At 37.6% G+C, this 27,465-nt stretch overlaps 1 protein-coding gene across 1 annotated transcript in view; it reads left to right on the top strand.

Moving 5' to 3' along the window:
- Nucleotides 1-17,410, top strand: part of Hsl (hormone-sensitive lipase) — a 179,698-nt gene extending 162,288 nt beyond the window's left edge. The window contains exons 7-8 of the mRNA XM_090388264.1: nucleotides 1,062-1,759; nucleotides 17,153-17,410. Coding sequence (XP_090244390.1) covers nucleotides 1,062-1,759; nucleotides 17,153-17,350 — 896 coding nt within the window. The 3' untranslated portion in view covers nucleotides 17,351-17,410. The remainder of the gene's footprint in view (nucleotides 1-1,061; nucleotides 1,760-17,152) is intronic.
- The last annotated feature ends 10,055 nt before the right edge of the window (nucleotides 17,411-27,465 follow it).

The raw sequence follows: 27,465 nt of genomic DNA, 5'->3' as shown, positions 1-27,465 counted from the left end.
TTAAGTATGCAAACAAATACAAAGTTGCTGTCTGCATCCTGTTGAGTCATACCTCTACTATCCAACACTGCAAAATCTCTATAGAAATAATCCTAGTAAATTAAGATCAGCAGACCTGCTCCTTATTGAATTAACAAGTTGGAAAGTTCCTATTTCCAACAGACAACAAGTAATGAATTACTCTCAACCACCTTGGACCCACTATGCCAGTGTTTTAATGTGTGTCATTTCTTAGCTATAAATAATCCACCAATACAATAAAAAGAAGAAAATTGTTTCGTAAAAAAAAAAATAGTTTAACAAAAGTTAATTTTAACTTTTGTTAAACTACACCCTCATTTTTCTTTGTTTTGGCTGTGCTTGTTATTTTAAATCTTATGGATGCACTTCAGGATCTAATAATAATCGTAGTAAAGATTATGAATAGGTTTCAACTTTGCCAATAATTTCATATTAAATTACTGTCTTTAGAAGATGCTCAGCAATTATGCTACTCTGACGTATTATTTTTATACTGGGCACTATTTGAGATTTCAAAATGACTGCAGGCACTGAAAATTCACAAATTTTTCTTAGGTAACTCTTCACAGCTCCATAAGATGCCTCCATAGCCAGGTGGGCAGGAGCGGCAGTGCGTAGCACACGCTTCTTGATTAGACCGGGGTTCGACCCAGTGACCACCAAATATGGAGCATGCGGAAAGGTCAGGGAATGAGGAGCAATATGGCCTTAGTTGCTAATGCTCCTAAAATCCAAATAAATAAATAAATAATAATACAGCTCCATGAGAAATTCTGAAGTTTGGAAATTGTGGATATATTTGAATAAGATAAACTTTCATACCCTTTTTTTTTTTTCTTTAAAAGAACAGTTTTAGGTTTTAAGCACACATTTGGTGCATATAAATGCATTCCTTTCTCCCCTTACATTTAAACTTGATTATTAACTCTAATATGTTTCTAGTTTTTTGCTTTATAACATGCATATTCTCTATTTTAATTTCTCTAGAGTTTGAGTTAGAGTACTGTGAAGATTTTAATTTACATTTTTTGATATTTCAGCATATGTTGGTAATTATGATACCAAAGAAAATGAATACACATCTGAAGAGCTGGAAGAGAAAGCAAACATAGAAAAAAGGCGATCAACTATTTCAGACATATTAGATAGTAGTGTGCTGATTTTGAAAGAACTTGAGAATTTAGAGATAGAAGATAATATAGAACCAATTGATTCATCAGAATCATATGCTACCCTACCAGTTAGTGAAAATTTAAGTGATGCTCATTCTGAAACTGGTGATTATGTAAAAATCAATAGCTCAGGAGAGCAAGTGAAAGATTTGACAGAAGTTTCCAATGAATATGTGTCAAACTTTTTGAATAAATATGTGCCATTTCCTCAAAAGTATGAAGCCATGATTTCAGAACTAACAGATAAAGATGAAAACATTTTCCTTGACTTTCCACTTGATTTATCATTTGATTTACAAAGGAAATTTTGTCGAACTTCACAAAGATATGTCCGGAGTGTAAAAGATGTAATAACTCATAATTGCATCTATAAGTATTTATGTCCCTTCTTTATATCGGAACCAGAAAAAACATTTGAAAGTTTAAAACAACTACCAGTTCAAGAAACATCACAAACTTTAGCCAAAAAATTTCAGAATATTAAAATTAATAGCAGAAGTCCTTATTTATCACCTTACTTGGCTTCAGATCAGCTGCTGAAGAAAATGCCACCTGTATACATCTTGGTATGTATTTCATATTTATTGCCTTATTTTGATCTCTGTGTGTTAAAATAAATGTGTATATATATAACCTTGGTTGTTATGTGAAGTTCTGGTTCATGTTTAAACAGATACTTATGAACTGTCTGTCTTTTTTTAATGTTTAACTAGGGAGCTTTGTCCCCTGCTTGCATTGCTCGCCCACCGCTGCACATGCTTTTTTTACGTAAAATGTAGAGACATACAGAGTAAGTCAAATCTTTTCTACGTAAAAGACTTACCTGTCGAAACACACTGGTCGATATCTAATCAGGAAATGACCTATGTAATTATTTACCTGTGCATTTGTAGTGCGTGGCATTCTCAAGGTCGAATAAATATCAACTCTAGCACGGTGTACACCATCCACACGGCAAGCAAAACAGTGGAAAGCAGTGATTGACAAGTTGTGACTCCCATATTTTGAGAAACGGACAGGAGCAAAGCAGTGATTGGCAGATGCCACTGCTTCCCCATCCACTGTCCTCCTAGCTTGATATGCCTAGGGTGTTTCCCCCCACATTTGCCGCTGTTTTTAATTGGCAACTCGTTTTCCCATTTTAAAACAGCGGGATTGAGGGATAAACACCCTACCTAAGATAAAACCCTCCTCCTCCTCGATGACACAAAACAATCAGAAAAGAGCCTTCACCTGTCAATTATCGCAGTCTTCCTTGCTTTCATCAAAGTATCTGCCAGTGTATACTATACCGGACTTCAGCCAATATCATTATGTACTGGTACTTCCCGACTTTACGAGTTAATTTGTTCCTAGCACACACTCGTAAAGAGAGAATTTATTTCCCATAGACATAATGTTAATACCTTATCAACAATGAAATTAGTTAGCTAATTAGTTTGTTTAAACAATGATTGATTTATCCAAAGAAATGAAAAAATAGCCTGTAAAATCAAGCAAAATTATAATAGAGAAATTATTTATGACTTACAAATGTTAAAGAATGTTTATTCTTCATCATCATCATTGACTAAATGCACACTTGTTGATCACTCATTATTGGCTCGGCACTCATTGGTTTGTTGCCCAAGGAGTCGTCGTCTTCAGAAATGCTTCAAGAGGTATTTATTTCCAAGATAATCTTCTCTTTTCTTTATAAATTTCAATAGCATGCATAAGCATTTTTTTAACAGAACGCACAAATTTAAACTAACATGATTTGTGCGGCGTAACAAGTTTACAAAGCTTAACAAAAACAAAAAAAAGGAACAAAGAGAAGATTCTGAAATTTTAGTAAAGTTTAGTAAAGGGAAACACATTTTACCATAATAATGTAAAAAACCACACAATTCCAGCTATTGGTATTTTCGCAAATGCAATAACATCGAGTTTACTGCCTGTTTATAATTGCTTGCAGGAACAGAAAAGCCCAATAAACTGAAAAGTGCAAATTGTTTTTATTGTTCTATGGTCGTGACCTTCGGAAATGTGCTTTGCAAAAATATCACAAAGCCTTTCAAAATTGATTCTTATAACAGAATATATGATAATGATGAAAGGGTAGTGCATTTTAATGATTTGAATTGGTAAGTAATACAATTTACACTATAAAAACGACCTTTTAGAGAGTTATACAGCGAAAATTTCAACTTCTGAGGTCATGAAACGAATTACTAAAAAACAATGTGTTATTGGGTTCACATTATGGTGTCTCTGGAATGAATTAATATCGTAAAGTGGGGTACACTGTATTGTATAGCTACGGGAGCGTGGTTTGAAATGCAATATTTATGAATGTTTAACATTCATTTTTGCAATTAATGTTTATATTTTTGATTTTGTTGATACTTGAAAAAAAAAAAACCCTTGTAAAGCGGGAACTGCCTATAATTATTTACCTGCATTTACATGGTCACTTAGGAAAAGGCCTTTTGCTTCGTGTTCCATAATACATGAGGAATATTGTTGCATCCGAAAGAACAAGACTAAAATATTTACAAAATACTAAACTACAGTATTTACAAATATAGAATATTCTTTAATATACAAAAAAACATTACAATGGAACATCAAATGTTAGACAGTGAATCACATGTTTGTTTGTTATTTGGGTTTTAGGAGCATTAGCAACTAAGGCCATATTGCTCCGGGGATATGCGGTGGTCATTCTCTGACCTTTCTACATCCTCCGTATTTGGTGGTGACGGGCTCAAACCCCGGTCTAATCAAGAAGCGTGTGCTACGCACTGCTGCTCCTTTCCACCTGGCTACGGAGGTGCCTGATCACATGCACAAGGTTGGTGAACATTATGAAGGCAGTTGTCAATAATTAAATGCATTTGTAGTGACGTAATTGCCTCGACCTCTTCTCCCATTGGCTCAAATAAATATCACTAGGTGGAGAACTTTTTTGATGTATAGATAGATTATTTTAATCATTAAATTATTCATATTTCTATAAGTATTTTTCTGTAATAATCCCTATTTTTTTAAATAACAAATTTGAAAACTTTTATGTTTACTTTATTTCAATATCTTTGGTCCTTGAGGCTGTCATGGACATTCTCTTGGGTATGCTAAGCTGGCCTTGTTACCTGGGAATCTAAAATGCTGATGGAACTGATATTCCAGTGATGCCCTAGTCAGGTGGACCTAATTTCGGCTAAGTCCAGAATATCTGTGACAGCCAGATTCTCTGCTTGCAACTTTACAGTGGTAGGACTCTTTGTAATCCTGGGTATAACGCCATGTGGAAATCTTGAAATACAGCACCTAGTACACTAGGGATTGGTCACACAGGTGTGAATCAATGTAAGCAATGATAGAGGTGTGGTGCCTACACCACACAGAGGAATGCAGCCCCTATGTGTTACCAGGCAATACTAGGTGGTAGATGACTCATCAACTGGTGCAATAACAACACTGCTTATTGGAGGCTTGAAGTGGTGGAACTTATATTTAGTCTCCAGAGCAAAGCTCTGGCACATCCTCCTCCATCAATTCCATCATGCAGTATAATTGATGTATTTTGAGGTTATGATAGACATCATGGTGAAATCCAATCTTCCCTACATTTCAAGGGTACAACTTAAAACCTTAAAACAAGGTTCGCAGGCCGGCTTCTAAACAGCCCACCAGACTGAACCTATTGGTAACTCTCCCTCTAGGATGCTTACGGTTCAGCTAGTGTATGATCTTGCTGCCAATACTTTGCTAGATAGTATGTGTTTTTAAGACAATGTTATGTCAAGGAGATGGGTATATTCTTACCATGTTAAATTAATATGTATGAGAGCAACAAGGCTCAATATGTTCTACTCTATTATAATTAACATAGTTTAATTGATAATAGAGTAACCCCCACATAGTTTATCTAAGAAACAGCTTGTAGTGGACGTTGAATATAGTCTTCGCGACATACCACAGGAAGATACAATCATCCAACAAATAAACCAAGTTGTTAATAATTCAAAAATTCCACACCTTCCTAAATTAAGTAAAAAGGAACATTTGGTGCTATATAACCTTAAAAAAATCATTGTATTGTCATACAATGAGCGAAGAAAGGCGATACTGTCTTTATAATTGGATAAGCAAGATTACATTAATAAATTAACTGCCATAATTTCACATCAAAACTTGATTAAGTACGTTGCCCCTATCCCATTTCAGACTTGGTCTTTCATACACATGTGCCAAGAAAGCAACTAATCTCTCACTTTTAAATTCTCTCACACATTTCGCATTGCACTACCCTGTGATCATGACTGTTCTTGAAACGTTTTGTCCCCTTCAAGGTAGTATTATAATTACATCATATTTGTCTTCATTTTTATTTATGATGCTAATCCTTCTTTCACTTTTAAGTACTAGTTGATGATTTAATGTATTTTGGGGTCAGGTTTGGAGCTCTAAAACTCTTGATACTGAATATGTTTGATCATTGATTTTCCTTCGGATGTAAGGATACTTTTAAGTAATTTTACTCATTTCATTTGGATAACAGAGTGTCAACATTGAAGTGTTCTACATATAATTATTGAGGTTATTATTATTATTATTATTAGCTACATGGTGCAAGGAAGCCTGAGGCTTATGCTGCACCAGCCAAAAAAAAATTCCCGAGTTACCCTGAGAGAGAGAGAGAGAGAGAGAGAGAGAGAGAGAGAGAGAGAGAAAGGAATCGCCAAGAAAGAGAAGAATGATGGTAATCTTCTTATTCATTTGTTAATTCTGTGTACACCATATCCAAAAATTTCACGATTTCATACAGCATGTCCCCCCCACCACCTTTTCTTACTACTGAATACACGATGAATTGTAAAACTAATAGAACAAACTTATCTGCAAAAAGATCTAAACTTCCCAAACACTTCCTCATTCATTTCAGAAATATTTGTGGTCTCAGTTCTAATCTCAGTGATGTCCATTTCCCTGCAGTTTGCCAAACTTTCTTAAATTGAAAGGGAGCAAGAATATTTGCTGATACTATTTAGGCAATGTCAGAAAACTGCTAGCTTGAGGGGATACACAGAATAATAGATTAACAGTATTTGCACTGTTGGAATGAGCATCAGCCTGGAAATCAAGGTGCTGTGGATTTCAGGGAGTGCTGGGAGTCATCGCAGAACAAGTAAATACATGGGCTGGTTAGGGTAGTTAAGAATACAATCGGGTGCATATATACTTGTATGTACACCGAATGCTAGCAGTTTAGTAAATAAATATGATGACTTTGGGTGTGCGTCAAAACATCAAAGGCAGATATTGTTGGGATATCAGAGACATGGTGTTACACAGACATAAGGAATGCAGAATTGTAATTTGGGGAGTACAATGCGTACAGAAAGGATAGGAAGAGAGGAGGGGGTTATGCTATTAGTTAAGAAACACGTAAAATCTAAGAAAGTGCATCCAGTTGACATGGGTGGACAGTTAAATGTTCAGTCAGCTTGGTGTGACATAAGCACTGCTAAAGCAAAATTGAGAATAGGAGTGTGTTATCAGATTGTCTTACAACAGGGAATTTTAACTTCCCAGATATTGACTGGAACTTGTGGGTTGGTCACTCGCACACTAGCAAGACTTTTATGGTTGTATTGGATGATTGGGTTCTACAGCACAATCAGAGGGAGTAATACTCTTGATCTTATTATCAGCAGTGATTATTCATACATTAAGAATTTACAGATAAAGGAACCACTAGGTGATAGTGATCACAGTGCACTGATGTGGGATTTATTTAAAGATTTAACTACCATCAGGGTAAAAGTGAAGGATTTTTGCTTTCGTTAAAGGTGACCATGGTGGTCTCAGACAGTTTTTTTTAATTCTATACAGTGGAACCAACTGATGAAAACTGAAGCAAATTCTAAATGGGAAGTATTCAAAGAATTAATCTTGGAAGCTACTAGGTTTTTCATACTAACTAAGAAATATTGTTCAAAGTTTAGGCCTAAATGGATGTCAGATGAACTAATTGGACATGTGGCAGAGAAGAAAAATGCATGGGATGCGTATAAATTATTAGGCGACACAGAAGCCTATGATAGATATAAGCTAGTCTATAATCAAGTCACAAAGGAGGTTAGGCAAGCAATTGCAGATTATCAGAAATCTTTGGCAAAGGTGCAAAGAAAAACAGCAAAGACTTCTTTACTTATATAAACTCTAAAAGGAAGGGGATGAATTAGATTGGTCCGCTTAATATTGATGGTTTGAGGAGTCTGTAGGTTATCCTGCTCAGATATCTGCCAAATGTGAGGATGGTCTGTAGGTTATCCTGCTCAGATATCTGCCAAACTGAATGAGTATTTTGCATCTACATTCACACATGAGGAATTCTATAGGGAAGTGAGGACAGAAGCTTATTAAACTATAACAGGGATCTAAATGATTTTGTAGTAACTGAGAACAAAGTGGAGGAGAAATTATTGAAGTTAAACATAAGAAAGGCAGCTGGGGTTGATGAGATCTATCCAGTTATATTAAAGGATGCAGCAAAGCAAGTGAGCAAACCATTAGCCATAATTATGAGAGCATCGTTTGACACAGGGGATGTCCCCACGGATTGGATATGTGCATATGCATCTCCAATTCACAAAGGGGATCAAAGGGTGACACAAGTAATTACAGACCTGTTTGTTTAACTTCTGTTCTGGGAAAATAATGGTGTCAGTGGTTAAAAGAAGCATTGCAGGATCATCTAGACAAGACTTCAGTTATAGTATAAACACAGCATGGGTTTGTTAAGGGGAAGTCCTGTCTGACCAGTTTGATTGGATACTATGATGTGATCACAAAGGAACTGGATGTAAAAAATAATTTTGATTTTATATACTTGGATTTCAGGAAAGCTTTTGATACTGTTGCACATGGAAGACTATTGTGCGCAAATTGGAGCATCTGGCAATAAGGGCAAGTTTCTACAATGGATAAATGGATGGTTGAGTGGAAGAAGAGAGTGATAATCAATGGACACTATTCTGGTGAGTATGGGCTTGGCACACCCACAGTCCTGAGTTGGATATCATCATTCTTCTCTTTCTTGGTGACTCCTTTACTTCTCTCTCTCTCTCTCTCTCTCTCTCTCTCTCTCTCTCTCTCCCTCCCTCTCTCTCTCTCGCTCTCGCTCGCTCGCTCTCACTCTCAGGGTAGCTCGAGAATTTTTTTGGCTGGTGCAGCATAAGCTTAGGGATTTCTTGCACCATATGGCTAATAATAATGTTATTAGTGGAGTCCCCCAGGGTTTGGGCCCATTGTTGTTTTGTATTTTTATCAATTATATTGACAAAGGTATTAATATACCTTCGTCAATATCAACAATAAGTGAACTTCAACACCAAGCTATCAGGCTTAGTGTAAGTTTGCAAATGATACAAAGGTTGGCAGGGTTATTAATGACCATAATGACAATATGCTGCTGCAACGTATCTAGAAAAGTTGGGCAGATGAGCTGAGAAGTGGCAACTGAAGTTTAACATTGACAAATGTAAAGTACTGCCTATGCGTAGCAGTAACCCCAGAGAAATGTACCAACTGTGTGGTGTTACATTCAGTGTAGTAGAGAATCCTGGGGTTAATTGTGCAGATATGAAATTTCTGAACAGTACAGACAGGAATTTTGCTAGCAGAGATAAGGAGGTGATTATCCCCTTGTAGAAGGCAATGGTCAGGCCACACCTTGAGTACTGCGTACAGGTCTGGAAGCCCAATTTTGGGAAGGATGTAGAATTTACTAGAATGAGTACAGAGAAGGGCAACAAGACTGGTGAGGGGAACAAATGGCTTAACTTCTGCAAATTGCAGCATCTGGAGTAGGGTGACCAAGCGTCCCAAATTTTGCGGGACATCCCAATTTTCGGCTCTCTATAGAAGCTTCCCAAAGAACCCTAGACAGGATGCCATTTATCTCGATTTATCACATAACATAAAATAAATAATATATAATATAATAATAGATAGTACTGAAATTCATTAACTAGCATAACGTGAATGTGTATAGAAAGTTTAAATAAAATAAGTCAGTTTAGTCGTGTGCGTAACAGCGTAAGGTAGAAACGTGCAAACATTTCTGAATATAGTGATCATGCATAATTATTTGGAAGTTATTTATTTGTTTTATTGTTATCGTAAAATTTAAAAATATATTGTTCTGATTTAATTAATTATTTATTTCATTTGAAAGAAACATGTCTGACAGTGATAAAGATAAAAAATATACCTATATATGTATAATAACCAAGAAGGGACATGTACATACATTAGTATTACAAGGTATTTTGTAATCTGATGTACCAATAAAAAAAATCCTTTTTTTTTTTGTTGTCGTGTCCTGATTTTTTAAGGTCGATATCCTGAAATTGGCTGATCGTGAGAAGTCTGGAGACTCTGCACCTGTGAGAAGATCTGATTGAGGTGTATAAGGCCTTTAATGGGTTGAGCGGGCTCAGTGCTAATGAGATTTTTCCTTTTGCTTAGATTACAAACCTGTGGGGACCTAAATAGATTGTGCGGAAAATTGTTTTTAGCCAGTGGGTAGTTGATTGCCAAAACAAACTTCCATCTGTAGAAGTTGATAGTGTAAATAAATTTCAGGAAAAAGTAGACAAAATTTTGGAGCAAATGGGATGGGTGATATGGGAAGGTTTTTTTTTTTTTTTTTTGCTGATACTGTATAAGCTTGCTTTCTTGCATCTGGGACACAGTAATCCCAAAATAACTTGTACACTTGGTGGAATTGAACTAAAGCCAGTAGTGGAAGAAAGGGACTTGGGTGTTACGATATGGTCAGACATGAAGTTCTCTGAGCATTATAGACAGGTTACTAGGAAAACCCATGATATCCTATCGATGATTTATCGAACATTTGCTAGTAGAGATAAGGACATCATAATCCCATTGTATAAGGCTATTGTAAAACCACACTTGGAATGCCGTGTTCAAGTATGGAGACCGCACAAGAAAGACATTGAGCTTCTTGAAAGGGTCCAAAAGGGTAACTTGCGTGGTGAGATTGGCAAAAGCAGCTTCCATATGAGGAAAGACTGAATATGTTGCTTGCACGTCTTGGAAACTAAGCACCTTAGAGGAGACTTGATTGAGGTGTTTAAGGGTCTGTGAGGCAAAAGTAAAATGAATGAGTACAAAACTTTCACCGTTTCACTTTCACTAAGCACCTTAGAGGAGACTTGATTGAGGTGTTTAAGGGTCTGTGAGGCAAAAGTAAAATGAATGAGTACAAAACTTTCACCGTTATAAATGATTCTAAAACTAAGGACCATAAATTCAAGTTATGTGAGGAGATGTTTAGACTGCATTGCAGGAAGTTTTATTTTAGCCAGCAAGCTATAAATTACTGGAATAAGTTTTACATGGGTGTTAGAGGCTGACAGTTTGGGGAAATTCAAAGGTCATCTGCAGGAGGAGGGAAATGCACAGGTTGTTTATTTCCTGTTCTTTCATTAATTATTTTTTTAAAACTATTTTGTTTCTCTTTTTTTTTTTTTTTTTTTGACTAAGCCATAAGCTTCCTTGCACCATTATTGGCAATTACTAATACTAATACTGGAGGTGGCAAAACAGGTGTAAACCAACGTAAGCAGGGGTTGAAGTAGATGATTCTCATTAACTGATGCAATACCACCACTTTGCTTATTGAAGGCTTGAAGTGGTGGAACCCACATTCAATCTAAAGCAAAGCTCCGGTAACTCCCATCTTTTTCACCATACGGTATGATTGATGTATTTTGAGGTTACGATGGACATCCTGCCAAGATCCAATCTTCTTTACATTTCAAGGGTATGGCTCTAAAACAGTGTTTGCAGGTCAGCCACTAGATAGTTTGCCAGACCAAACTCTATAGGAGATAGCTCTGTTAGTAACTCTCTGAAAAGCTTTTGGATCAGTTAGTGTATAACTCGCTGCCTCTGCTTTCCCAGATACTGGCTGGAGAGAGTCTGAGTGGTGTGTATGTGGGGGGGGATTTGTCAAGGCCACGTTACATTAAGGAGCTGGATACATTCTTGTCTTGTGCCATGTCCAAGAATTTTAGTCCTTAACACAGCATGTTCCACCTTTTTTTTACTACTGAATACATCATGAATTGTCAAACTAATAGAACAGAGTTATCTGTAAAAAGATCTAAACCTCCCAAATGCTTCCTCGTTCATTTCACAAATATACATGGTCTCAGTTCCAATCTCAATGGTGTCCACATTCACTTACAGTCTGCCAAACCTCATGTATTTTTTCGAACAGAATCTCAGTTATTGGTTCATTCAACCACTGCTCGTCTTAGTTTGCTTAATTGTATGATTCTTTACGTTTCAAAAGTGGACATATGCACAAGTATGTGCATATGTCCTTCTTTGCTTAAAATCCCTCTACAACATTCTGTCAAAATCATCTGTTGCCTCTATTATTTTCCCAAGTCCACTAATAACTTGGAACTCTTTAATACTTGACTTTCTCCCTCTAACTTTCCTAACAGTGAGGTAATTTTGCTTTGTGATTTTAATGTTCACAACTCCATCTGACTTCCTTTTTCTAGTCACACGGATTCAGCTGGTCAAGATGCTTAGACTTTTGCAATTACCAATGACCTTGGACAGATTGTTCATTTACCTATCAGAATATCAAACAATCCATACCACACAGCCAGCATGCTGGATCTTTTTTCTAATGAACAACCCTTCCAATTACACTGTCAAGGTAAGTGGTCCTCTAGATACCTCAGATCATAACTCTGTGATGGTCTCTTCTCCAATGGAGCCTTTCTCTTGTGGCCATTTTTAACTTTGTGTTGTTTGGGATTATAAGAATGCAAAATGGGATGATTGTGAGATTTCTTTTCCTTGATCGTATTACTGTTTCAAATCTTCTGGTGTTAACATTTGCTCAGATCGTGTCAGTGATATTATTCTTGTATGGTTGAAATTCTTTATTCCACACTTCATTTTAATATCTTGTCCTTTATTTTCCTTGATTTGCCAATAAATACTAAGGCTGTTCAAGATAAGAATATTGCATATCACAATTGGCAGGTATCCAGATCTCCAGCTCTGCCAAAGCTCACAACAATTGTAAAACAGTTGTTAATCAGTCCAAACTAGATTTCAAACAGGGTAATTGTAGAAATCCTGTTTCTCATCCAAATGGTAGACGAGCATTGTGGTCTCTTGCTGAAACTATTGACCACAACTTTTGCCCATCTCTGTCAAAACCAGATAGTTCTATTGCCACTTCAACCAAAGATAAAGCTGACCTGCTAGGATCCTACTTCTCTTCTAATTCATGTATTGATGATCTTCGTAAACCACCTCCTACCATTCCATTCAATGGATCCTGGTCTTCCATCATAAGGATGTCAGAAGGATTTTGAACAATCTTAATGCCACTTGTTCTTAAAATCTGTGCTCCTGAACTTACACCTCTTCTGTGTTGCCTTTTTTCACTTTCTTATTCCAAAGGTGCTTTCCATTCTGCTTGAAAATTTGCTCACATCTAGCTAGTTTCTAAAAAGGATGTCAAATCTCTCCCATCCAATTATCGTCCCATTGCACTTGCTTCTACTCTTTCTAAATTAATGGAGAAATCAATTAACTGCCACCTCTTTAAACTATCTAGAAACCTTCCATCTGATCAGTGATCGCCAGTATGAATTCCATCAGTGTTAATCCACTGGTGATATTCTGGCTTATGTTATCCATCTATGGACAAATTCAGTGGAAAGGTTTGGTGAGACTAAAGCAGTCTCATCAGTCTTCTTAAAAGTCTTCCATCTTATAGTTTGCTAACTGTTTTGGAAAATGGGTATAGTTTTCTCTTTGACCACTCACTATGGATAATGATAGATAGCTGCCTTCTATCTTATCCACTTATGCTGGCATTCCCCAAGGTTCAATTCTTTCTCCCACTCTTTTCCTCTTGTATATTAATGACCTTCTTCCGCTGGCCAGATAGACTTGGCACATCATGGCCTTATTCACCCATGCACCATAAAAACCAAATCCAAATCCGCTGGCCAGAAATCCTATACATAGTTTTGCTGATGATAACACATTCCACCTTCCAGTTTGAGAAATCTTGCCCTGCACAAACAAATTCAACTTCTCAAATATCCACTACCAATTCCTTAAATACTATTTCCAGATAATTCTCCAGTGTGGCAAAGAAAACTTAGTTGATTTAAATCCCTCTAAAACTCAGTACTGTCATATCTTGCATAAAGGATTCTTCTGCTCCTATGCTTATCTTCGATGACACTCTGATTTCCAGCAAGATCATTAGCATTAGTTGAGGCATATGATGCAATAAGGCAAGGTTATAGAGCATCAGCAAAAAAAAAAAAAAAAAACCATCCACTCACTCCAAATGTTTGTTTAGTTCAGCCTTAAATTTATTTAAGCTATCAACTTCCACAACATCAGATGCAAGTCTGTTCCAACAATCAGCTACCCACTGGCTAAAGGCAAACTTCGGCACATCTATTTTACAACTTTCTTTCATCAATTTGAATCTATGCCCCCTCAGGTTCTTAATCTCAGCAAGTGGAAGTATCCCATCAGCATTGAGCCTGCTCAAACCATTCAAGACCTTGTACACCTCAATCAGATCTCATCACATGTGTCGAGTCTCTGGATGCTGCAACTGACAGAATTTAAGCCTCTCCTGGTAAGACGAACCCCTTCGTTCTCCTCACTAATCTTGTTGCTTTTCTCTGTACTCGTTCTAACAATTCTACATCCTTCCTAATATGAGGACTTCAGACCTGTATGCAGTACTCAAGGTGCATCCTGACCATTGTCTTATACAAAGGGATAATCTCATTCTTATCCCTACTAGCAAAATTCCTGCATATCATTGAGAAAACCTCATGATCTCTGGCAGCATGTCAGCACTGCTCAGAAAACTTTATATCTGACTGCACAGTTACTCCCAGGTCTTTTTCATTCTCTACCACCCTGAGTGTAGTACCACACAGTTGATATGTTACTCTGGGGTTACTTTTACCCATATGCAATCTTTGCATTTGTGAATTTACGCCTCTTGCCATCTCTCAGCCCATCTGCTCAATTTTTCTAGATCCTGTTGCAGTAGTGTACCATCCTTACCATCATTAACAACCCTACCAACCTTTGTGTTGTCTGCAAACTTGGACACTACGTCTGATATACCTTCATCAATATCCTTGATAATTACAGAGAACAGCAGCGGGCCCAACACTGAACCTGGGGAACTCCACTCATAACATTAGTCCACGACAAGCAGTGGTGTCCATTGATTACCACTCTCGACTGTCTCCACTCAACCATCCCTTTATCCATTGCAGCAACTTGCCCTTACTGCCATACCGCTCCAATCTGTACTGCAGTCTTCCATGTGCAACAGTATCAAAAGTTTTCCTGAAATCCAAAGTATATGATAACAAAATTATTTTTTGCATCCAGTTCCTTTGTGACTACATCATAGTATCCAATCAAATTGGTGCAGACAAGACTTTCCCTTAATAAACCCATGCTGTGTCTGAACTATTACTGCAGTCTTGTCTAGAATCCCATCAGAATAGGGTCTTCTCAACCCATTCAAGGCCTTACACACCTCAATCAGATCACCTTGCAGGTGCCTAGTTTCCAGATGCTGCAATTTGCAGAATGTTAGCCTTTTGCAGAACGTAATGGTTTTAGCAGGCTCAATGCTGATGCAATACTTCCGCTTGCTTAGATTAAGAACTTGAGGGGCATAGATAAATCTATGCCCCCTCAAAATGAGGAAAGACAGTTGTAGAATAGAGGTGTGGAAGTTTGCCTTCAGCCAGTGGGTAGTTGATTGCTGGAAGAGACTTCCAGCAATCAACTACCCGCTATATGTTGTTGTGGAAGTTGATAGCTTAAATGTAAATTATAGCTAAACTAAACAAACATTTGGAGTGACCAAATTGGCAAAATCGGAAGGTTTTTTTGTTTTTTTTTTTATTTCTGGCTGATGCTTTATAAGCTTGCTTTCTTGTGTTGTATACCTCTACTAATGCTTTCTTGTTAGGACTGCCCCTTCATTCCCCTCACCAATTTTGTTCTCCTCTGTACTCACTCAAGCAACTGTACATCCTTCCTAATATGAGGCCTCCAGACCTGTATCCAGTACTCAAGGCGTGTCCTGACGATTGTCTTATACAAAGGGATAATCACCTCCTTTTGCCTACTATTAAAATTCCTGTATATCAATGACAATACCCCATTACCTGCTCTGGCTGCCTGTCTGCACTGCTCAGAAAATTTCATATCTGACTGCACCATTACTCCCAGGTCTTTTTTGTTTTCAACCCCACTAAGTGTAGTACCACTCAGTTGGTGCTTTTCTCTGGGGTTACTTCTACCCATATGCAGTACTTTGCATTTGTCAATGTTAAACTTCAGTTGCCACTTCTCAGCCCATCTGCCCAACTTTTCGGGATCCTGTTGCAGTAGCACACTGCCACTGCTGTCATTAACAACCCTGCCAACCTTTGTATCATCTGCAAACTTCAACATTAAGCCTGATATATCTTCATCAATATCGCTGATCAATATACAAAACAACAGTGGATCTGACACCGAACCCTGAGGGACTTCACTAATAACTTTAGTCTACTAAGAACTGCATCCATCGATTACCACTCTGTCTTCTCCCACTCAACCATCCTTTTATCCATTGTAGCAACTTGCCCTTAATACCATACTTCTCTAATTTGTACATTAGTCTTCCATGCACAACAGTATCAAAAGCTTTCCTGAAATCTAAATATATATCAAAATTATTTTTTACATCCTGTTCCTTTGTAATCACATCATAGTATTGAATCAAATTTGTGAGTCAAGACTTTCCCTTAACAAACCCATGCTGTGTCGGAATTATTACTACAGGCTTGTCTAGATGATCTTGCAGTGCATTTTTGATCAGTGACTCCATTACTTTCCCCAGAACAGAAGTTAAACTAACTGGTATGTAATTACTTGTCACCCTTAGATCCCCCATTTTGAATTGGGGACACATTGTCGCCAATTCACAATAGGGATCTTCCCCTGAGTCCAAGGATGCTCTCATAATTATGGCTGAGGGTTTGCTTACTTCCTTTGCTGCCTCCTTTATAACTGGATAGATCCCCTACACTCCGGGTGCCTATCCTTTTACTGTTGAACTTCAAACTTTAGGCCTGATGTAGCCGAGTGGTCAGGAGCGAGAGTGCATTGCAAGCGTTCCTTGAGTGCACCGGGGTTCAAACCCGTGACTACTAAATATGATAAATATTTGTATTGACGATTTATTGTAAACTCTACTGACTGTTGTCATGCTGGAGTATAAACAGAAAAAATTTAAATTTATTGAGAAACACTTTTCTTGTTCCTCATTTAATCATTCATCTGTTTTCTGGAACAACCTTCCTTCATACATATTTCCTTATAATTGCAATCTACAGAAATTCAAGTCTAATATCATCAAGTATCTTCTTTCACCTTCTAAACCTTCAATCTGTTCACGGTACTTAGTATTCTAAGTTCTAATACTTCTTGTGCTTGGATTCTCATTAACAAAAAAAGACTGAAGCTTTAAGCCCAAATTTTTTATTGATTCATATATTACTTCCCACTGAGAGGAATGTATTGCACTTCCTCTCTTTGGGAAGAATCTGCTTAAGAGTAATATCTATAAAATTTGCAATATTTATATGAAATTCAGCTTTACAATAATTATTTGTAACTTAATATTTAACAGTATTCTCTTCAATTTAGTATTTGTATTTTTTAATACATTTCTGTTCAGTAATGATATATTTATTTGCGTGGCTAGATTTAAAGATTGATAAAAACTGTAGGATTTGTTAGTCAATTTTTCAGCTCTACTGTTTAATATGATTTGTGACTGCTTCTCTCTTCTGTAGTCTCTAAACTTTGATCCTACTCTTGATGATTCTGTGATGTTTGCACGTCGTTTGAAGTCATTAGGCAAGGAAGTGCACCTAGATATTTTGGATAAGCTCCCTCATGGTTTTCTTAACTTTCTACCATTCAGTAAAGATGCATATGATGGTTCTAAGCAGTGCATAAAAAGAATGAAACAAGCCCTTCAGCTCAGTTAAGTGTGCGCTTTGTGACATTTATCTCACCTTTACGAAATGTTTAAGGACTGTGGTATAATTTGTGTATTTTTTTTCAAGTGACCACCATGTTTATATATATATATTATTGTTTTTGATAGACTAATCACATACACATTGCACAGTGGAGGGTTCTCTTCAGATAAATTTCTAAAAATGTATTGATTGAATAAATATTAATGATGTGTATGTGTCTTCAGAGGTAGCTAATCACTTTGGTCTAATTGAACAAAACTGAATTACAGTTACATAACTAATTTATGTGATAATGTTGCAATGCAAGAATATGCTATGCTGCAAAATCAAAACATAGCAAAATTTGTGTAATAGGTAGATATTTCTATTGCAAAAATAAAGATAAATTAAAAAATAAAATATTGATTTTAGAATTTAGATAACTGTGAAGTGTTATGCCATTTTAATTGGAGTATCACTAACTACTGATTGCACAGTTAGATGCACTGTTCTAAAAGCTCTGTTTCAAGCTATGCAAAGTGCCCTGAAATTTAGGCAGATTTGGACAAATTTTTATTTGAAATAAATTTCCAAATAACCAAAAAAATCATTGTTAAATAACTTTATATTTTGCAAATAACATTATTGTAGTATTGAACAATTTTTTTATTGAAGTTAGGTTAGTCTGGTTTGAATTCATGTGAAGATAATCATTTAAAAAATCAGTAAAATTAAAATAAAAAAATGATTTTGTTTTCAAATGATCTGAACCGAAATAACTGCACCTAAAACATTCCTGGAATATTTACACGTGTGTGTGTGTGTGTGTGTGTGTGTGTGTGTGTGTGTGTGTGTGTGTGTGTGTGTGTGTGTGTGTGTGTGTGTGTGTGTGTGTGTGTGTGTGTGTGTGTGTGTGTACAATTTTCTTGATACATTGTTTCTTTCCACATTCATAGGACATGAAAAATTTGGCAATGGTGACAAAATTTAAAAAAAAGTAAAAGTATTTTTTGCCTTGTTAAGAAAGGTAGTGTATGATGATACATAGCTAATTAGAAGTGATGAAATAAGTGTATAGCAAAATTATGCAAACAGTTTTTGCTAGTTTAGAGGGTTGTTGAAGTGTGATGGGGATCAGGGATTTGGGAAAAGAAATGATAACTATACTGAAATAAATTTCATTTAAACAGTGTCATAAATTTAATATTACTGTTAATAATAGCATAAATGAATCCCAGTTCCCCTTAATGAATTTTTAACTCTACAAATTTATGATCACATTTATTTTTGTTGCTGAAATGAAAAAAAATAATAATAATAAATAAATAAATATCCCCAAGCCAAATTAACAAAATTTTTTTTTTTAAATTGATTGCATGTAATTATTAATTGATTTGTAATAATTGGTCATTAATTGGTATTTATTGGTCTGCAGAATAACTCTACTCAAATAGCTTGCCTGATGAACCACATCTAGGTGAATCAGCCATTGTTTTACAATGGAAAAAAGTCAATTTATCAAACCAAAAGGGAGAGCAGTATTAAATTTGATAAATACCTTCCGTATAACAGAGAAATCTTTCAACATATAGATATCTCTTCTTGAATCTAATAGGAACCATGGTGTCTCAGTTTATATGCTCACGATAATTTAGTCATTCTCATCCCCTGTGAATCAAAATTGTTACTTTCTCCCATTTCGCACACTCATCGGTTGTCCCAATTCCAAGTGTACACAATTATTTGCAAAATGTTTAGGTAATTACAGCTCTGTTAATAGCTGTAAACATCCAGTTTTGAAATGAAGCTGTGACATAGCTGCAATCTTTGTTTTGTTTGCACAACTATCGACATCTAAAAGGTTTGTAAAAATGTCACCATAGGAAAGCTAATATATATCCTTTACAATCAGACTGCAAAACCCAAGCTACTAATAGTTCAATATTTCAGATTTTTGCGTTAATTAGTGTTAATAGTGGCAAATGATGCAAGAAAGCAAGCATATAGCCTCAACAAAAAAAAAGGAATATCCCATTTCACTTCTCTGTCACCTCCAATGGTTTTAGCTCTTCTTTGAATTTATTCAAAATATCCACTTCTGCAATAGTAGATAGAAGCTTATTCCAGCAATTTAACCACTCATTGGCCGAAGGCAAGCTTCTGCACATCTATTATGCAACCATTCTTCTTCAATTTGAATTTCTGCCCCTTCATGTGCATAGGCTGAGCAAGTAGAAGAATCCCATCAGTGTTGAGTTTGCTCAAACCATTCAAAGCCTTAAACACCTCAGTCAGATAACCTAATGGGTGCCTAATCTCCAGACACTGCAATTTGCAGAACATAAGCCTTTCTTGGTAAGAGCATCCCTTTTTTTTTTTTCCTCACCAATCTTGTTGCCCTTCTCTGTGCTCATTCCAGTAGCACTACATCCTTCCTAAAATGTGGCCTGACCATTGCATTATATGCAGTGACATAATGTTGTTTGACAAGCAGCATTGGTGGTTACCCACAACTCCATGTTTGTTTCTCTGAAGCATACAGAACTCTGTAGATGCCAAAATGTGTGTAAAGTGCAGGTTGTGTCAGTGTGGTGTGGTGTTGTGTTATTCTTCTGGACATTAGTCATGGGTCCCCTATTGGGGCCCTAAGTGGCTAATGTCAAGAAGAATAACACAATTGCCCATCACTCACCACATGGAGGTAGGTCAGGCAGTAGAGGAGAGGCAGTGGCACTCTGGCAGGCCCACCACAAAGTCGCCAAAGTTTTTCATGGTGGATCCTTTAAAAAAAATGAAGCATGTGTGCAGGGTGCGACAGTTGTAAAGGAGGCAATGACCCTAAGAGGTAGCCAAGGTTAATTGAAGCAGAAATAGAGAAAGTAGGGGGGGGGGATACCCAAAGAATAAGACATGGGTAAACAGGCTATCTCATGTGATAGCTAGATGGCATCCTTTGCTGGGTGAGCACTAGTGATCCCACATCATTGATAGGTAATGTCAGCATCTATCGTAAACAAACTTGGTTTTTTGTTTGATTTTATATCCAAACAGATGACAGCCGTTCCATCTCTTCCAATTCTTTGTGTCTTAATCTAATGGATTTTAATTACACTTTGAGTTGTTCCTGCTATGAAAGTTGTTTTTATTTTCTCCGCATTCTTTCTAATTCTCGGCGTTGCCTCATTTCGGTCTGTAGCATGTGCAATATCACATGGTCTTTCATTTTGCTCAAAGCGTTTCACAATTTCATATTTTTTCTCTATCGACAGAGGCGGACTAGCCATAAGCCTTATCCGGGAAATCCTGGTGGGCCAGAGGCCAGTGTGATTTTGGCCATAAACCGTAGTATGAGGCCACTATAAATTTTCCCGGGTAAGAATTTTTGACCCAGTCCGTTTATCGATATTGCTTTTTTTTTTTTTCTCTCTGAATCTGCAGTGTCTTCGCCAGGACGCTTCCTTTTCACACCTTTTAAGTAATTTACTAATTTTTAGGGAATAAAGCACAATTACAAAACTAGGAGGCACGCTTGATACACATAAACAAAGCTGCACGCATGTAGCAACTGAATAAACAACACCGTAAAGGCCGAGATACACTATTAACACCTCACATTTTACTAAAGCACATTTCTGGGGGTTACTACCATAAAACAATTTCCAGTTGCGTTTCTGCTAGTGGAATCTGTTATAAACTGGTAGTAAACTCCATCTAATTGCATTTGCGATTATATCGATAACTGGAATTGTGTTGGTTTTTACGTTATTATGGTGAAATGTGTTTCCCCTTCACTGATATAAAAAACATAAATACATTTTCAGAATCTTCTCTTCATTCCTATCGTGTTGCATTCGGTTGGGGTGATTCTGTGTTCGACTGCCATTTCTTGTAAACAGAAAGGCGAATCGTGCATAAGCGAATTCGGTTCGTGTTATATAAGATATCGTTCCCCTATTTATAAATCGTGAATGATCGAATTCGTGTAGTGTAAACACGTGTTATACGAGGACCGACTGTATATGATAACTTCATGGTCATGCCAAGGAGACTCCAGTCAGAACAAGTGATATGACATAGTGTAAAAAAAAATTGATGAACTTGTCATCAATGACTATACAGTCAGTCCTCCTATAACATGTGTTTACACTACACGAATTCGATCATACACGATTTATAAATAGGGGAACGATATCGTATATAACACGAACCAAATTCGCCTTTGTGTTTACAAGAAATGGCATTCGAATGTGGAATCACCCCAACTGAATGCAACATGATAGGAATGAAGAGAAGATTCTGAAAATGTATTTATGGTTTTTTATATCAGTGAAGGGAAAACTCATTTCACCATAATAACTTAAAAACACAATTCCAGCTATCGGTATTATTGCAAATGCAATTGGATCGAGCTTACTACCAGTTTATAACAGATTCCACTAGCAGAAACGCAACTGGAAATTGTTTTTATTGTTTTATGGTAGTAACCCCCAGAAATGTGCTGTAGTAAAATGTGAGGTGCTAATAATGTGTCTCTGCCTTTACGGTGTCGTTTATTCAGTTGCTACATGCGTGCAGCTTTGTTTATGTGTATCAAGCATGCCTTCTTATTTTGTAATTGTGCTTTATTCCCTAAAAATGAGTAAAATACTTAAAAGGTGTGAACAGGAAGCGTCCTGGTGAAGACACTACAGATTTAGAGAGAAAAATAAAAGCAATATTGATAAACATAGGCAGACTGGGTCAAAAATTCTTACCCAGGAAAATTTGTAGTGGCCTCATACTAGCATTTAGGGCCAAAATCACAACCACCTCCGGCCCACCAGGGTTTCTCCGGTAAGGCTTATGGCCAGTCCGCCTCTGTCAATAGAGAAAAAATACGAAATTGTGAAAAGCTTTGAGCGAAATGAAAGACCATGTGATATTGCACATGCTACAGGGCTAAATGAGGCAATGCTGAGAATTAGAAAGAATGCATAGAAAATAAAAACAACTCAAAGTGTAATTAAAATCCATTAGATCAAGACACAAAGAATTCAAAGAGATGGAACAGCTGTCATTTATTTGGATAGAAAATCAAACAAAAAACAAGTTTGCTTACGATAGAAGCAAAAGCATTAGCAATATTATAATAGTTGTAATAAAATATGTAAGTATTTTATTATAATTATTTATTGTGTTTAGTAACGTTTTGGTTACAAATGTATGTTCAATCTTGGGTGATCGGGCCTAACCCTATTTTTCCCATAGGGCCTGTTGTTTATATTGCACGAGGGTTTCTAGGAACACAACTATCGTGCTATACGAGGACTGACTGTACTGAGATTAGGCGGATGAGACAAGAACCAGTTTTGATTGTCAGTGTTCTATTTAATGCTAAGGTTGCTGTTTAGCATTGGTCTTTTTGCGTGAGATAATTAACTTATACTGTGTCCAGGTGAGATGGATGCCCCAATGGCGGCATCGGCACAATCCTCAAGGATGACCCTGGTGTTAGCAGGCACTGTGAGTACAAGTCAACCCCACTCAGATCCTTGAAGAGAAATTCATCAAGGACAAATGACACAGAAAGGGGCCAAGACTGAGCCCTTTGCAAACTGGTCACATAAGCTGTTGGAAGATGGTGATGACTGAAATATACCTGTCCTAGGTAGTTAGTTTTTAAGACAAGAGTAGTGATTGAATGGAAGCTGGCCACTGTGAAGGTGAAAGGCCAGCAAAGATGATCAAATGCTCTGCAGAAATCAGTACTAATGGCTAAGGGGTATTTTATTCTGTGGTGGCAGAAGCATGGAGGAGCTGAGAAATTGCATCCATTGTACTGCAGCCAGTTTTGAATCTATGTTGTATTTATGAGTCCAGGTTCAAAAGCGAGGAAGGTGCTTGAACCAAAGACTAATAAGAGAGCAATTGTGTGGTAAGATCTGGGCAAGGGATGTGGTCTGGCCTTGTTTCTAAGCAGATATCGGCTTTCTTCCAGAGAGCAGAGAAGACGCCTTCAGACAGGCACTGTTATAAAGCATGAGTTATAATCTGTTTGAGGGCCTCAACAAGGTCAGGCCCACTTGTTGCACATTCTTTCTAGCTCAACATTCAACTCTTAAGGCACGAATGACAGTTCTGCGTCTTCATTGGTGTAGCGAAGGTTGTCAACACAGACGTTTAGTTGATCTTCGGTGAAGAGGTGATTGTCTTCTAGGAAGATGGCATCCAAAATATTTTAAACTGATTGGGTCCAAGTAGTGGTTATCTCTCTCTATTTAGGGTCATGGGGCCATTTATGACTTTTCCTCTGGGGAGCTTGTCCATCACGATACAGTAGATCCCGGAGGTCAGCATTGCCTGTAGTTTAAATGAGGTGGCATCAGGATTCTTGCCCTCTCTTATGAATTAAACAAATATACTCATTCCTTTACCACCTGTAGGCTTCATGGAGGGCATTGATCTCCTGCTGAGAAAGAAAGGTCCTAGCACGCTGGAAATCTTTCCTTGCTGTATGGACAAACCCACGTAGATGATCAACAATGTTGAGACTCCACCACGGGACAGTACTTTGGTTGGGTTTCCTTTTCTTGAGGTAGAGATTACACGCCTGCATGGTAGCATTTGTGATATACTCCTGGTGTTGATCAGCAGAGAGTGGTGCTAATGAGTCAGGATAGTCACTGAGAATTGTTAAATAGAGGCGTGAAGATTCCAGTTCGCATTCTTGATTTTGTAGCATGTGATCTTATGCCAAACTGGAGGACCCAGACCAATGGACTGACCAAGAGCAAAGGTGAAGGTCCCATGATCCAAAGTGTCCCAGGCCTCATGGATATGCCAATTGTAGACGTTACAAGCAGTAGACCTTGTTGCAAGGGTAACATTGATTGAGCTCTCCCAGAGTAATCTGGAGTAAGTAGCAAGATTTCCCAGTTGGTTAAATACTTCCAATTGTAATGTGCAGAAAACGTTCAAGCTGCTGCCCACGGTGAGAGCCCACCCCAGTCAGGCATGGTACCATGCGATAAAGCAGAATGACAGTATGCATCCATACAAATGAGAACCTTTGAAGGAGACAGCAGGATCAGTGCAGATTGTAGATATGTAATAGTGAGCTCTGTTGTCATGCAGTCTTGCACACAATGAGATAAGGTGGGGGAGCCATATTCACATAACTGTGTGCAGGCAGCAGTAGGAGTACAAAGTGTGTCGACCTTAGTGACAACAGTAACTGCCAAAGGGTGTCAGTAAGACACTCAGTCACCCTAAAATATCTAGACTTGCCAAATGCCTATAAGGTCCTTGAATCAGAAGTGCATCAGTGTTCTGTTTGTCTGCAACAACTTTGAGCTGATTCACAACAGAGTGAGAACCCTGGGCATTGATCTGCAAAAAATTGAGTTAATGGTCATTTCTTCTGTTATGGCTTGGATCCATAATTAGTTTTTAACTGAATGACCCTCTTGGCTTTCAGATAGACAGGGCATGAGGCATCTCTCATTGAATAGTCAGATTGTAACTTGGTGCCTTTACAATTGGAACAGATGGGTGGTTGATGCTTATTAGGGCACTCCTTGAATTCATGGCCACACTGTGTGCAGTATCCAGAGGTGTTTTCTTTCTGAGAGTGAGTATGCATAGTATGGCTGAACTTGAGGCACTTAAAACACTGGGATCAGAAAGTGCTCTCTGAATCTGTCTGCTCCAACCAATATATATATGATGGCATTTGAAAGCATTCCAGACCCTGGTAGACATTTCTATTATCAGTTCCTTGAAGAATTTGATCTGGATTTGGTGGAATATCTGGGCAAAAGCTCCTTTGAGAGAGCCTGCTTGTCTAGTACATTTTGGAGATTGCATTGGTAAATTTCCTGAGTTGTCCTCATGAGTAGGCATCTTGTCCTCATCAAAGAGGATGGTGGAGGTGCCTTTTTGTGGGCCTCTGCTTTTGGATCAGTATCTGTAACTGCTGGTTCCTCATGATGTTTTAAGCCTCCTTCCTAGTAGCAGTCTCTGTGATAATGCCTGGGTTTCTTGTGTTGCATATACTTTTTATACTGATTTTATTCATTTGTAGCATGAATTTCTCATCATTTCTTTGATAGCTTCACTGGTATCAAGTTTATTGTCATCCATGGATTGAATGATGACTATTTGGCTCCTTGATCAGGGTTTCTTGAGAACAGTAGCAGTTTTGGTGGTTTCCAACAGGATCCTCAGTGCTTCAGAGTATAGGTTGAGGGCACTGTAGCATTTTGTTTCCCATTCTCTCATTGATAAGTAAGTCATTCTGGGCCTTGTAGCATTCATTGTCATCATGTGCATTTAGCAGTATGGTTTCCAGTTTTGACCATATATTAATAATCTTGGTTCTGGTGGCAGACCCGATCTAGTTTGTATGCTGTGAGACAGAGTACTCTAGCTCGGCCCTATTGAGCATAACTTGAGAGACAGGATTACCGTTGGGAAAGTATAGTTCCTCATCACTGTGAGATGGCTTAGGGGAGTCTCCATTGGTGCACAGCAATTTTTCTCCACTGCTGGTGGGAGTGAGGAAGGCAACTATAACAGAACATGATTGTGTTCTGGTGTGACGCTTGTTTGAAAGCATCGGGTGCATATCATAGTTTTTAGGGTGTACGGAGGGTAGACTAGCTGTAGTTATGGCATCCATGAGTTCCATCTCCACTGCTTCATAATGACTATCTGACATAGTGAAGCATTTGGACCGTCGAGGTCAGTCTATTAAATCGAGATCGCACCAGCTTTGTTTGAAAAGCCACTCCAAACAAGCAGAGAGACAATAAGCTGGTCTCTGTAAATAGATTTGTTGCCAAGAAGAAATTTGGTGAAGAGTTTTGCCCAAGGTTGGGGTTTTCACTGGGGGAAGCAGTCTGGCTGAAAATAGCCCTATAAGGCCAGATCTGTTTTCATATAGTTTTTTTCGGGGGCGATGAACATAATGGTGACACTTATATCTCTGTCCAATAATAAGTTGAGTTTGAAGCACCTGTCAAACAACATGCACTAATTTTCCATAGAGTTATTATGAGAGGGACTTTCTTTAATTTTATCTTTTAATATTCTGCTAATTTTGGAAGTGTATGGGTTTGAGCCAACAAGAGTGGGGTGACAATGAAACTATAGTTATGCTTTTTGTAAATTTTAAGGTGTTTTCACAAAATCATAAAACTAGATAGCTTGTGCTATTTTTTATAGAGTGACTACATGTGGTAGAGTTGGAAAACTTTAGGTGTGTGTTAAAAAAAAAAAAAAAAAAGTTTATACACTGGCACGACCACCAGGTCAGTGGAGTTTACAATAAATCAATCAGTACAAATGTTAATTGCATATAGTCACAGGCTTGAACTCCGGTCCACTCAAGTGTGTGCTACTGCACTCGCACTCCTTGACCACTTGGCTACATCAGGCCTAGTAACTCTCTGCAGCAGTGAGTGGGAACATAAGTACACCTTGAAATCAAAATGACAGTAGAAAGATGAAGGGGGGCACCTCTGTAGCCAGGTGGGAAGGAGCAGCAGTGCGTAGCACACGCTTCTTGATTAGACCGGGGTTCGAGCCCGTCACCACCAAATATGGAGGATGAGGAAAGGTCAGGGAATGACCACCACATATTCCCGGAGCAATATGGCCTTAGTTGCTAATGCTCCTAAAATCCAAATAACATAACAGAAAGATGAACATTTAGTATTAGTAATGGCAGCATGGTGCAAGAAAGCCTATGGCTTATGCTGCACCAGCCAAAAAAAAAAAAAAAAAACCCGAATGAAACAATGATAAAAAAAAGAGAAAAAAATAAATAATAATTAATAAAAGAAAAGGAAATTAAACCTATCATCCTATGCGCTTCCATCACCCGAAGGTACTATCCAGATGACCTTTGAATTTCCCCAAACTGTCAGCCTCTACCACCCATGTAGGCACCTTATTCTAGTAATTTATAACTCGCTGGCTAAAATAAAACTTCCTGCAGTCCAGTCTAAACATTTCCCCCCTGTAACTTGAATTTATGTCCCGTAGTTCTAGCATCATTTATAATCTTGAACATGTCGTCCTCATTCATTTTACTGATGCCTCTCAGAGCCTTAAACACCTCAATGAAATCTCCTCTAAGGTGTCTAGTTTCCAAACTCTGC

The sequence above is a fragment of the Mastigoproctus giganteus genome, chromosome 14 (genome assembly GCF_048544385.1).
Source record: "Mastigoproctus giganteus isolate SK-2022 chromosome 14, ASM4854438v1, whole genome shotgun sequence".
Taxonomy (NCBI): domain Eukaryota; kingdom Metazoa; phylum Arthropoda; class Arachnida; order Uropygi; family Thelyphonidae; genus Mastigoproctus; species Mastigoproctus giganteus.
This window is presented reverse-complemented; position numbering and strand designations above follow the sequence as displayed.